The 13,189-nt window shown below is 41.6% G+C and overlaps 1 protein-coding gene and 1 pseudogene across 1 annotated transcript; both read left to right on the top strand.

Annotated features, from left to right (window-relative positions):
* The first annotated feature begins 568 nt into the window (after window positions 1-568).
* Window positions 569-8,180, top strand: LOC147973694 (uncharacterized; annotated as a pseudogene).
* Window positions 8,181-9,108: 928 nt separating this feature from the next.
* Window positions 9,109-11,867, top strand: LOC147973693 (uncharacterized). Its single transcript, XM_087524762.1, has 3 exons — window positions 9,109-9,129; window positions 9,225-9,293; window positions 10,702-11,867. The coding sequence occupies exons 1-3, from the start codon at window positions 9,109-9,111 to the stop codon at window positions 11,329-11,331; spliced, it is 720 nt and encodes a 239-aa protein (XP_087380888.1). The 3' UTR covers window positions 11,332-11,867.
* The last annotated feature ends 1,322 nt before the right edge of the window (window positions 11,868-13,189 follow it).

Below are 13,189 nucleotides of genomic sequence, written 5' to 3'. Positions count from 1 at the left end.
TGTAAGATTGCTATTTTGATCCTTTTTTACTGACTTGTCGTCGTTTTTTGAAGGAATATTTGTTGTCATATTTTATAACTGATTATTGTTCTTTCCCAGATTATTGTTCCATGCAGGCTGCATTGCGGCCCACGGTTCATTTTATCTGGGGCATTCAAGCTGCGGTGCGTGGGCTCACTGAATGGGCCAGCCCATTTAAGATTAGGGCTACGTGTCCGCCAGTATTTATGCAGCTGGGTCTCCGCTTGAATCTTCAGGTCGTTAGCCTTCTCAAAGTCCGTCGGCTCTCCTTCCTCACTTTCCTCTCTCTTTAGGTGCGTACATTCTGCTTCCTCTGCTTCTTTTGATTAATGTAGTCTTCGATCCTGGTCCCTAGGCTTGGAACCTGGTTCTCCCTCTTTTATCTGCATTCCATGAGGTTCTCATCGTCGTGTTCGACATCTCGTAGCTCTGTGAGGGCGATTTCGGATCGATGTACCGTCGTTCAAAGTTGTCGCTTGATTTTAGATTCTTCATCTGTCCTTTAAAGAGGCTTCATAGTAATATCTTCTGACTTTTTCCTTCTCAGATGCCTCACACTGATCTTTCTGATCTGCATCATGGGTTTAGCGAGCAGTCTATCCATGTTCGCGTGTCTCGTCTCTGGCATTATCACGGTGGTCTTGAGGATGGCCCTACCAAGCTTCTGCACGTGGTTCTTGTAGATGCTAAGGTCATGTACATACGAGTGTAGAGTATGCTTCGTTTGACTGTTGGTTACTTGGTCTCTGATGCTCTTGTGTCTGTTGCAGGGTGACTCTGGTTATGCAGTTGTGCCCACCGGCATCCTTAACTATTATATTGACAAGGTGCATGAAGGGGTGGTGTACAAGTTCACCAATTTTTCGGTGGTCCGTTGCCAACGAATCATAAAATCCCACTGATGCAATTTCATGATAGTGTTCACACCCTCCACGATTGTTACACACCAGTTCCACTTGAATGAAACATTCCCAGAGTGGACGCACAGGCTGACTCCGATTGATGCATTGCCCCTGCCCGACGATACTCCTGAAAACTACATAGGTGATGCAGCCTCTAATCCTTTACTGTCTGAATACTTCTTTGTATGTTAAAACTTACTTGACATGTGCTAATGTAGATGTGATGGGAGTTATCACGGCGATTTCCCCTGTTTGTAGCTTTGTGGTGCCTAACACCGTTATCCACGTCATGAAGAGATGTGTGCTTCTATCTGATAACAAGTATGCAATACAGTATCATATGTATTTACTCTCCTGTGTCATGTTCTGGAAAATTAAACACTAGATAGACTTCTTACTCGTGATTCTTTTCTGTCGTCTCACATTAGTGGCCATGACGTTCTCATTACACTATGGGGTGAAAGGGCTGTTCGGTTTAATGGCCAAAGTATATATTCTATGGGCCAGCAGATCCGGCTGTTGCCATATTTGTTGGCACCACGGTTCGTACCTACGAAGGTCAGCTAGCCAGTAGACTAATCAAACTTCTACAATTATTTTGCACCGTGTTTGGCGTGCTTACTGATCCTGTTGCTCTCTATAAACTAGGTGAGACGGAACTGGCAGGGGGCTGTGCCTGCAAATGGTACATCAATGCTGACATACCGGATATAAACATATTCAGAAGCATGTAAAGATCCCTGAAGTATTTGTAGATCCATCTTTTCCTCCTGGGCTCACCCTATGTCCTGTGTTCAACTTGATTGTCAGGTTACAAGTCCCTTTTCCAGCAATTGAAGATCTTCTCAACCCACCTGAGACTATACTTCAGACACAGCTGACTGGTTTGCCTCCAAGGAAGTTATTGGCCCATCTGATGAACATTAACTTGTATGAGAAAGAGGTGATCCTGAAGAACCCTTGTGTTTTTTTATTGTTTTTTGCATTTCCTAGGCAATTCAGTAAAATCTGTGCATTGTTTTCTCTCCCCAGCCTGGTGTCTTTCGATGCACTATTAAGATTCATAGGTTATCCCCTGCAAAGATGTGGTGGACTACCTTCTGCACAGCATGCCACTCGATGTCTTTACCGGCTACCTCGGCATCTGGGCAGCCAAATATCTACAAGTGTACGCGTCGTTCTTGCCTTTGCACAAACGCAACACTTAGGTAACGATGAATTGACAGACCACTTTTCTTTGATCACACTCTGTCTTCCTACTATTTAACATACTATGTCATGGTCAGGTACACTCTATTTTTCATCGGCAGAGATCGTTCAGGAGAGGTTGAATTTGCGTTGTATGGTGCAGTAGCAGAGCGAATTGTTGGCGCATCTGCCATACAAGTCCTTCGAAGGAACGCACGACATGAAGCTGAAATTCCCAATGTCTATGTGGCCGCATCGCTACTCAGAAAGACTCCGGTTGAGTTCAATTGTCTACTATCCATGAAATGCAGGTTTACTGTCCGTGTCTCGCTTAGCAGTTTCCATGGAAGGTGGCCAACATTTCATGTCGTTTCCATTGAATCATTCGCCCCCATCACACCGCGATGGACTTACATTTTCCTTTCTAAAGATACAAGGGTCATTCACAGGGACATGTGTATTCTCTAGGGTTTACTCTTGGTCCACAGCCGGATGATTAAGCCTTTTGATGCGCTAGCATGTTCATTGCTATTCCTGTAAATATGTACTTAGCCCTGTAGGACGAACTATGTAAGATGCACTACGGTCCTTTCCTTGTTTTTCAAACGCATTAATTTCGACTGAATCATTCTGTCTGCCCTCTTAAGCTTGCTTTTTACCTAAGCATGCACCCAATAAGTTGTGGATCTTCATGTCTTTCATGTGGTCGATAATGGCTATGGGCATGGCCATTGTATTTGTTTCTTGTATCATCACCAATGATTTCATTTTATGTTACAGCCAATGGTAAAATATATATCTTCAGGTTATTTTCACTCTACGCATGTTTGGTTCCTTGGTGCACCTGTAAGGCATGATTTGCTAGATAATTTGTTATACAAGTTTAAATCCAAAACCCGGTACTAACACAGTGCTCTGAAATGTTTGTTTAGCCACTTATAATCAAATAATATATCTTTAGCTTTGTTCTGCCCACGCAGCATTAAAACCAAAATTGTCATGCATCGTCAGTTTTTTATTTTCCAAAAATCTTAGGCGTGGGTTTTATTTGTTTTTCCCATTATGTTAAATCTGGTTGCATCTGGGGTGTATCCTCCAGGTTTGTAAATATGTATATATATTTGCCTTTCTTTCCTTTATTCTATCACCTATTTTTCAAGTTCCAAACGTTCCAAATGGGCTGATTTTCTCTTCATGGCTTCTCAATTGGACTTGTCGGCACCTAGGCCGAGGCCCACCAAACTAGGTTCCGCAGCATATGTAGTAACCCTAAAGTCAATCTTACCCGATGCCAGCAACGGTTCTTTCCATTCCACCTCATTGGCCGCCGCCACCCTCTCCTGCTTTTCCCCGGTCTCCGGTCAACGCGATTCGGATTCCAGGTGCCGGGCTCCTTCGACGTGAGGTATGTCTTTGTCCTTCCTTGCTACTTGTCTCCTAGAAGTACAATATTCTTCAGGTTACCGCGGTGTATTGCCTTGTCTTCGTACTGTCCGAGAGTTATAGCGTAGATGTATAATCTGTCTAATTAGTAGTCCATTCTGTCCAAATCATATGAGGTTCAGACTAATCTTGCTCTGAACTTATCTGTGTTACCTAATGCTTGATCTAGTGTTAGGTTTCAGCTAGGAAATTTGTTAGCGACCAATGCACACGAGCATATCCTACCCCCCCTCTCTCTCTCTGAATTTTCTGTTAACTGAGATGTGTAAAACTTTGTAATGTTCAGATTCTAATAGTGCTTGAACCTGCTATATGTTTAGTTGGTTCGCCGTGTGTTTTGGCATTGCATTGGTGCCACACGAACCCTGCTCGTGTCTGGATGCATGCGCATCTGGGTTGTCGTAGGTCGTGGATACCGCGAATGACCAGGGCGTGTAGCAGCTCGATTTCAATTCTGCTTTCCCGATCTCCATGGGAAAAACTCGCAAAATGATTCGATTCACCAACCCGGGTTTGACCAAAATGTAACTTGACCTGCTAAGTTTGGGGGAAAGCTCGCAGCCTGATTTCATCAATTCTGAATCCGTAACATTCATCGGCTGTGGCTTCGTGAGAACTTAAGTCATGGGGTGTTTGTAAGTGATCAGTGCTACCGCACTCCAACACTGGCATGCACATGTTTTATACTGGTTTACCCACACGAGTCACAATCTTTGTTTTTTAGTGAAAAGTGCATTAAGTCGAATTATTACCATAAGGCAAACTGTGAACATTATAAGGGCATCTGTCACTCCGATAAACGCTCTGACTTTATTTATCTTATTTACCATATATCCACAGTCAACTATATTGATACTTATGCAGATGTAGACAAGCTTTGGTTAGCAGCCGCAGAATCCTCAATATCTGTTATTGTTTTGAGACCCCGTCTAAAACTTCCCTTACATTTTCTACTGTCTGAAGCTAATTAAATTTTATATATTGAAACAGTACGGAGCGAGGAGGCGATGGACGACACCTTTTATGTATCGGACGATGAGCTACACGTTCCGTTTCTGCCTCAGGTTAGCCCAATTGTTGATGATCCGTTTATTTTTTCATGTGGGTCTTCTCTACATATGAAACATGACTAATGCATCTTTCTTATGATATGCCTTCTTAAATAGCTTTCTCCATGATGTGTGAACATAAGCCGACAGTATATTTTGGGTCTGGCTCTAAAGAGACTTGGGCTTGTCATAGAAAGCACCAAAGTGACCGATGCTGGAGATGGGGAGCTGTATGCATCCATTTCTATGTATTTGAGTGCTCATAGCAACATGCGTAAGGCAGAGCCAGAGGTGTTCCATGGGGGGTATGCTATAACAGAGGAGCTGGCAATAGAGTCAGCCAGTTCTGTTGCACTGACTTTCTTAAAAGATAAGTCCATGATATATGTTGATGATGCAAACTATCATGAATTAAAGGCTTGTCAGCACAAGTTGCTAGCGACTTCCTCGTGGGCTATGATATTTGAAGATCACATACCTGATCTACAAAGCAAGATGTCCAAGATGTCCCAAGGAACTGGGAATGGCAGTAACAAGATCGATGTACCCAGTGACTGTGATGACACTAACAGTACATGCCCGCTGCCTTTGGTAATATCTTTGCTTCTTCTCACAAGTTCATATGCATTGACTGGTCACTGCCTTGCACATGACTCAATATCATAGCGTGTGTTGGTGACCTGACTATTACTCATGGACTTGCGTCTTATCGCTTTCTTAAGCAACGGTCGTTGATACTTTCTTGCTCATGTTATTATCCTCTTTATATTGCATAGGGTACAACCAAGCAGTAGGCGACACCTCCTCCAAGTACATATGAACAACAGATGATACCTAATCAGAAGCTACCTGGGTCAAGGTACACTACACTAACTCTACATAGATTACTATGTAATTGTCTCGCATACCAAGACAGTTAACCATGCTTTTAAATGTTGGACAGCAAACAAGCTGGGAAACATGCCATGTCCACTGTTCGCAAGAATCTATTTGGAAAACGCAAACGCTGTTGTGAAGAATAGAAAGGTATTTAAAAAAACATAGTGTATATTTAGTATTTTGCTATGACCTAATCAAACACTTGTCTTTGCCACTTATAGGGGCTAAGTTCAATTGGATCAAGCAGTACAATGCAGTGGCCGCTTGATGCCGCGTGTAAGACTATAGTTGGCTATGTAGCGTTCCTAGGTGTGGTTTGTATCAGACACTCTGAAGTTACTGTGTGTGACGACCGTTTGTTATTTTGCATCATATCTACATGGACCACTGCACTGGTCATGTAAATGGCATGTTGCATGTGCTTTGCACATGTCTTATGTAAAACTAAAATCTGTGATTTATATTTTCACACCTTTCCGACAATATATGTGATATATCTACTTATGGTCATCTGTCCACACCTCCATGAATAGTCAGTATTTTGATATTAGATATACTATGTCCTTCTTCCATCTGCAAACTTAAGGTACCTGTAAAGAGACAACTGCCAACGACCTTTTTTTACAAGTCAAAGAAAACAACTACAGTTCCAAAAAATTCGAATAGTCTAAGCAGTGTCTAACCATTTTTTCAATTTACTTCATACTTCCAATTCGATGTTTCTTCCTGTAAATAAAAATTGTCAGTCTGAATTAATATAATGAGGCTGACCCAGAGCTGAAATCAACTTTCTTGTTCCTGTGAACGAATGGAGCTCTTTATTAAAAAATGAATGATGACTGATTGTTTGCGTTGGCACTTAGTTCCACCAGAAAGTAACTTGGCATAAATATATTTTACTAATTAAACATAGAAATTTGATCTTCTTTTTTAGAGTAATTACAAAACAATCTAAATGAATAGCCACATATAAGTTAGGCAATGGCATCAGTGAGCTTTTTGCTTCCACAGAACCAAACAAGAGACAGGCCCATGATAGGTAATATTAGAGGCCCATAAGATTATAGCCCACACACGTCCTACCCTGGCTCTGCACAGTATATAAACACTAGGGGGCTGGCTTTTGACCTAGATCCCCAATTAAACCGATACCTAGCTTCTCTCTCTGCTAGGCAATGGCTGCGCCTTCAGCATCGATGATCGATCCTCGACAGCTGTCGCAACAAAGGTGATTCAACTACTTGTTCCTCCGTCTTTCATTCCCTACTTTCCCCCACTCCAATCTCACTTTTCTAGCCCGGATCTAACAGGCAAACCATGGAAGCCATGGATATTGAAGCTGTTGGTGACAAGGGATCTCCAAGCTTAGTATCATCGAGGACAGGAACCTTTGAACCAAGGGTAGCAACCTAAACCCCTCTCACAACTGATTTGCCACAAGAAATTTCTCTGTATGGTTCAAGTAGGTAGATAATAGGATACAAAAGGCAGGTCTTAGTATGTTTTCCACACAACGTGATTTATTTATTTTTCTGAATAATTTCCTGCTTGTTCCTATGACTTTTCCTCCTGTATTTGATTTGAGATAAATACAGTCAATGTTAGGGTCAAGAACTTTAATCACCAATATATGGGGTGCTTGCTCTGCTCTTGTGCCTTGTTTTTTTTCTACTATAAGAGTCATTGAAAACAAAAGCATCATGCACTGGAAACTCAGATAGTACACCAGCACCAAATCACCAGCTCGCGAGTTCATTTAGTTTAACACAGAACCAATCCATTAAGTGTAATAACAGTTTTTATGTTGCTGACTTATCTCATAATTCCAATTTATCCTTGACTTTACTATGCAGGAAGATGATTATCTAATATTGATTCCCCAAGCCAGCATCTTTGCCCTTGTGCTGCAGGCTCTGAAGTTGCCCCCTGCAATTTACCGTCACAAAATATGTCCAGGCAACATGCATTGTGTGACGGTTACTTTCAATTCATCGTTAGAGTTGTTTGACGGTCTGCTTGTTCCAACCTCAATATCTGGTATGATTTCAAATAACTATGAAGATGCAGAAGACAGTGTTTCTATAGAAGCCATTAGATATATGGAGAATGCATATGGCAAAGAGATAACGGACTATAACTACAACCACGCCAAAAAATTACAGAATCAAGTCACACACCTGCTAAGGTTACTGGTTGCAGAACACAACAATAAAGAAGATACGCAGGGGATGGTACTACGCTGTTAGGTACATGGATTCATATTCTGCTCAGATACAGAATACAGCAGCTGCTCGCCGTTTCAGAGGGTAGGACAACACCAGAGGGGTTATGAAAAAAGCACTTGCAAGCATAGGAAAATTGGCAAAGAGGCTGCGCTACATTGGCATGAAGTCGGAGCAGCGCCTGGAGACCACAGATAGTATTTGGTGAGTTCCAGTCAGCACGTCGCACAATGCATGTCCACGTAGTTACTGAAGCATCGACCTTTTGTTTTGTGTCGCCGAAGCCAGCGTTTTTACCCTTTTGATGTTCTTCTGAACGGGAAATGAACCAAGGCGTGCATGGACTTCAGATCTTAATTCCTGTTTCTTTGTCGTAAGAACTAATGTATGGTCGTGTGTTTCCTATCAGACTATGGTAGTTCCCTTTGCAAACCTGTGGGTCGTCACCTGTAAGCCACCTTGCGTTCTAATGTACTTTATGCCTGGGATATTAACTACTGGACGGATCATATTATGTGTTCTCTATGATCATATTTTCTTTGGTGGACTTTCATTGTGTATGTACAAATGAAATTTGATTACCAGTGAGTCATTCACGGATTCTGTTAGAGCATTGACACACCAAATGGTTTTAAATGGACAACCACATCCTCCAACATTCACCTACAAAGCAATTTTCAGAACTGCAGCTTGCTTACAAATATTTATAACTTTATTAGCTGATAAATTGTTCTGTTCAACCTGGAGTGGTCAAGAAAAAATGCTTTTCATGGCAGATTGTACCTTGAATCTCTCTATTGGCTACCAAAGACTAATATCCTTGATTGCCTTATTCAATTATCTATAATTTCCTTTTTCAACAAAGAGCTTACTCAATTCACTATATTTTACATGGGGGGTTATTATGTGTTCAATATGAAGTTAGTATATTTTAATGCATAATAGAATATATTTTGATAAAATTCATTTGATTTTAGATACTCGTATTTTTCCCCTACAAGCTTGCTCAATTCAAACTAAACATGTCCATCTTACAAATAATTATTTTCCCAACCTAATATTTCACATCGTAATAAACATGTTTTCAAAGTAGCCTCGTTTAACGGATAGTCCTTGCAATATGAAACTATTTTCAATGACCAAGCATCTCGCAGATTATATTTTTTGCAGGCCTAGTGAGCACATGACCCTGTGCGGCCCAGACTCGGCCTAGCTACGGCCCGATCGCATCAACAGGTGGTAACGCGTTCATGCGGTAACTCTCACCGCGGAGTACCCTACCAGGCCAGGCGCCCTTATCCTCTCCTTCTCCTCTCTTCTTCTCGTCTTACCCGTCCCTCCCCCGCACTCCTTCTCATCGCCCGCTCAGATCCAGCCAGCGGCGGCACCGACGAGAAGCTCACCATGGAAACCACGAAGACCGATGTCGATTGACTCTTCCCCACGGTATTTCTTCCGCACCATTCTCTTCTACTCCGTCTTGAGCCATTCTCATATCATTTTCCTCATCCTTATTTTAGATCCACGCTTTTCCTACAGATCTGTCCAGCGCCCCTCCTCCCATCGGTCAGCATAGTCTTCCTCGCCTGGTAAATTCCTGTTCCTTTCAACTTTGCTTCAACGTGTGACTACCTTTGAGCTACCAGTTCATAACACGCCTAGAGGCACTCGAGCCTATGCTTTCGATTTCGTATGCTTTATCTTTACATAATCTGTATTACCATAATGTATGGTTCCGAATTTCAGATACAATGATTTATGGTGGTGCTTTTTTCCTTCATTATTAATTCACTTACCTACTGGATATTGTCTTTCATGCTGTGTGGCACAATATGATTCTTGCCTTAAAATAGGAGTATATTTTGCACATTAGCTTGCACCTTTTTTTTCTCAGCAACAGTTCATACCCCGTCAAAAACAAAAGCATTTGGCCCCTGTATTATTGTCTTAAGCTGCTCTGGAACATTGTAATCCTTTTGCTGTAAGGCAGATTTCTATTGGCTTGATCAAACATTGCCTGCAATACGGTAGTAGGTCGAGAAGTAAGTCTTTGCCCTGAAATTCATTGTCGTGATTAGTTAGTTCAGCCGACCTGCACGTTTAGCCTGGCCGGACAGCATGATTAACGTTTTACGCTCGCGCTCGTTTTAGCGTCATAAAAATAAAAGCAAGTATTATTTGTGTGTAGCAATCATTGTCATTTCTTTCAAAGCCCAGCAACTCTTTGGAGTATACCTAGGACATGATATTTTATTCATTCCACGCTATTTCAATGGTTGGTGGTCTAAGTAAATCATAAACTGTGAAGTTCATGGGGCCTTACAAAATAATTCAGTTTGTATGACTTCATTTTCCAGTTAAGCAGGAAAGCATTTGATCTTAAACCATATTCCTTAGGAAGTTATGCTCTCTTTCTGAGCTGAACAAACTTGCTTTAACATGTACTTACTCTGCTCCTATTAGTTTTCGTGAAGTCAATCTTAACAAACTTTAACCAGGTATATTTAAGAAATTATTATATCTACAAAATCAACTATAAAGAAGTGAGTCTAGCTGACTTGGTTAGGGAAGTGGAAGTACAACTCAGCCACCGGGGTTCAAGTCCTCATGGACCCAAATTCTGGTTCTTGGTAATTCTTTCAAAAACAAAACCGTTGTAGGGGCTTCGCCTACCACATTTCTTTCCAAAACGTGTTGAACTTACTTTCCTGCCTTCAGCTCCCTTCTCTCTTGTAAGACAATGCTGTGATAGATCTACCTAATACTATCCTTTCATTTCAACGTCCCTTCACCTCTGTAGATTATGCATTATAGAAAGTTGGTCTTAAATATTCTTATCTACTTAAAACCACTCTTCTCGTGGCGAAATCCAAACTGTAGAACCAATTTGTCATCCAACGTTTTTTCTTCTTCTTCTTATCCATACAGACCTGCAGATGATACTACACTTGCGGTCAAATATTTTTGGTACTGACATTTTTTTCTCACCTGTAGCAGGTCCCAGCAATGGCGTCTGTTGCAGTTTCGTCTAAGGTCCTGCTTGACGCTATGTTAGAAAAGGTTGGCCTTCCAGCGGCCACCTACTTAGCATCCCCAAAAGATGACACGCATCTGCAGGTCACCGTTACCTTTTACCCAATCAAGATCAGGCTGGGAAAGTCACCTGACAAAGTTTCCCTGTCTACCTCAGAGCACCAAGATCTAGAGATAGCTCAGGATTACGTGGCTGCTGCAGCGATTAAGTACATGTATGCTTACGAGGGTGTGGTTCCTAAAGATTACCATTATGATCAACTGATGACTATGGAAAAGGCAAATGTACTGTTGGGTCAGCAGCTTAAGGTGATGGAAAAGAACGTTGCATCTCTGAAACAGAAGCTGAAAGAGAGCATTACCACAAACAAGCTCCTGAGCAAAGGATGGGATGGATCCCGGGACACAGAGCAGAGGATCGTCAACAACCTTAAGCATCTGGTTAACAGCAGGCTGACTCCAGGATCTACTCCAGATGACCTGGAGCTCAACAACGCTCTTCTCAATGTAGATGCCAGTTGCGAATACCTTCAACAGTACACTAATGAGGCCATGGTCAACCTTCAAGAGACTGGTGTCTATCCCTATGGCTAGGAACAATCACCTGATGAAGATGAGGACCTACCAACCCAAAGCGATGAAAATCCACCATACGACCCAGAGATGAGGACCTTCCTTGATGATGAACAGATCTTTGACAGTGAAGGATACTGCTCTGATGACTACCGTGTTCTGCCTGAAGATCACTTCTAATGGCCCTGCAAGGACCATCAGATCACCGCTATCATCGTTAGAGCCAGTCGTTTCTCCCAGCTATCTATAGCCCTATGTAGTATGTGTCCTATCCAACCATGACACTGTCGGTTCTTCCGAATCTATCTACTGGGCCTTAATGGTCTGTATATACGAACCTAATGATGTAATATGTCCTATCGAACCATGTCACTCTCGGTTATGTTGGATCTACTACTGGAACTTCGTACTATGTCTGTTAAAATCATGCGTCTGATTGCATTCTTATGCTTCCAGGTTTATATCAGCAGCCTGGCTTTACTATTAGGTTTTCATAATTTTGACTACATAAGTATGTGTGATTACTGAGCTATGGGCTATTCATACAGTCCTTTATTTAAGCTTTTATATGAGTGCATTAGATGCTGGTTTTGACCATCTATTTACAAGTTTCTCATGAAGGAGTACCACTCTATGTGAATTTTTTTTGTTTGTGAGATTTTCATACTTGGGATGCTTCGGTGGTTGTATATAGATATACCCGGCAGCAAGCTGCCGGGGTGCGGCAAGCCACATTTCCTATCTAGTTAAAGCGAGAGAGTGGTTCTTCTACACCCACTCTCGGTGCACCCACGCAAGAAAACATATCAAAACATTTCGAAAAAATCTGAAACTTTGTGGAAATGATCATCAACAAATGTTATGGGGGCTTGCAAAATTTGGTGGTCAAATAACATTCGAGGAGCCCTCTACAAAAAGACAAAATCACTGAAAATTAGTCAAAATGTACGTGCACTGTTTGAGTAGATTTTGCAATTTTGTCTTTTTTGTAGAGCGCTTCTCGAATCTTATTTGACCACCAAACTTTGCAAGCCCTCATGACATTTGTTTATGATCATTTCCATGAAGTTTCAGATTTTTTCGAAATGTTTTGATATGTTTTTTTGCGTGGGTGCACCGTGGGTGCACCGAGAGTGGGTGCAACCACTACTTTCCCTTAAAGCAAAGGTTGAAAAGTACAAGCTATGCATCGTATGCGATGATAAATTACTTAATTGACAATATCATATACCTTGTCGCTCGACAATGACATGATATTGATTGCTATGCGATGGGAGGAAATCGGCGAGCGTGCGTCTGTGTGTAGCCAAACATGCATCTAAGCGTGTGCTAGAAGCACTTGGAGATCATCACCAAGAGCATAGCTCCAGAGTTCATCGGCGACTCACGACTCCACTTGTATATCATGATCGGAGCTAGTCGATCAGAGGAATAGCCAAATTTGGACGTAGCTCACCAACTCAAGATACTAGTGAAGGAAATATGCCCTAGAGGCAATAATAAAGTTGTTATTTTATATTTCCTTATTCATCATAAAGGTTTATTATTCATGCTAGAATTGTATTGATCGGAAACCTTAATACATGTGTGAATACATAAATAAACAACGTGTCCCTAGTGAGCCTCTACTAGACTAGCTCGTTAATCAAAGATGATTATGGTTTCCTAACCATGGACATGAGTTGTCATTTGATAACGGGATCACATCATTAGAAGAATGATGTGATGGAAAAGACCCATCTGTTGGCTTAGCATAACGATCGTTAAGTTTTATTGCTATGGCTTTCTGTTGGGGAACGTAGCAGAATTTTAAAATTTTCTACGCATCACCAAGATCAATCTATGGAGTCATCTAGAAACGAGGGAGAGGGGAGTGCAT

The sequence above is a fragment of the Triticum urartu genome, chromosome 5A, assembly GCF_056163025.1.
Source record: "Triticum urartu cultivar PI428250 chromosome 5A, HENAU_Tu73, whole genome shotgun sequence".
Lineage (NCBI taxonomy): Eukaryota > Viridiplantae > Streptophyta > Magnoliopsida > Poales > Poaceae > Triticum > Triticum urartu.
This window is presented reverse-complemented; position numbering and strand designations above follow the sequence as displayed.

Coding starts and splice junctions, on each gene's coding strand:
- LOC147973693 (XM_087524762.1), top strand. CDS start 9,109: ATGGAAACCACGAAGACCGAT. Junction 9,130..9,224: donor TGGAAACCACGAAGACCGAT/GTCGATTGACTC, acceptor TCCTTATTTTAG/ATCCACGCTTTTCCTACAGA. Junction 9,294..10,701: donor AGCATAGTCTTCCTCGCCTG/GTAAATTCCTGT, acceptor CACCTGTAGCAG/GTCCCAGCAATGGCGTCTGT.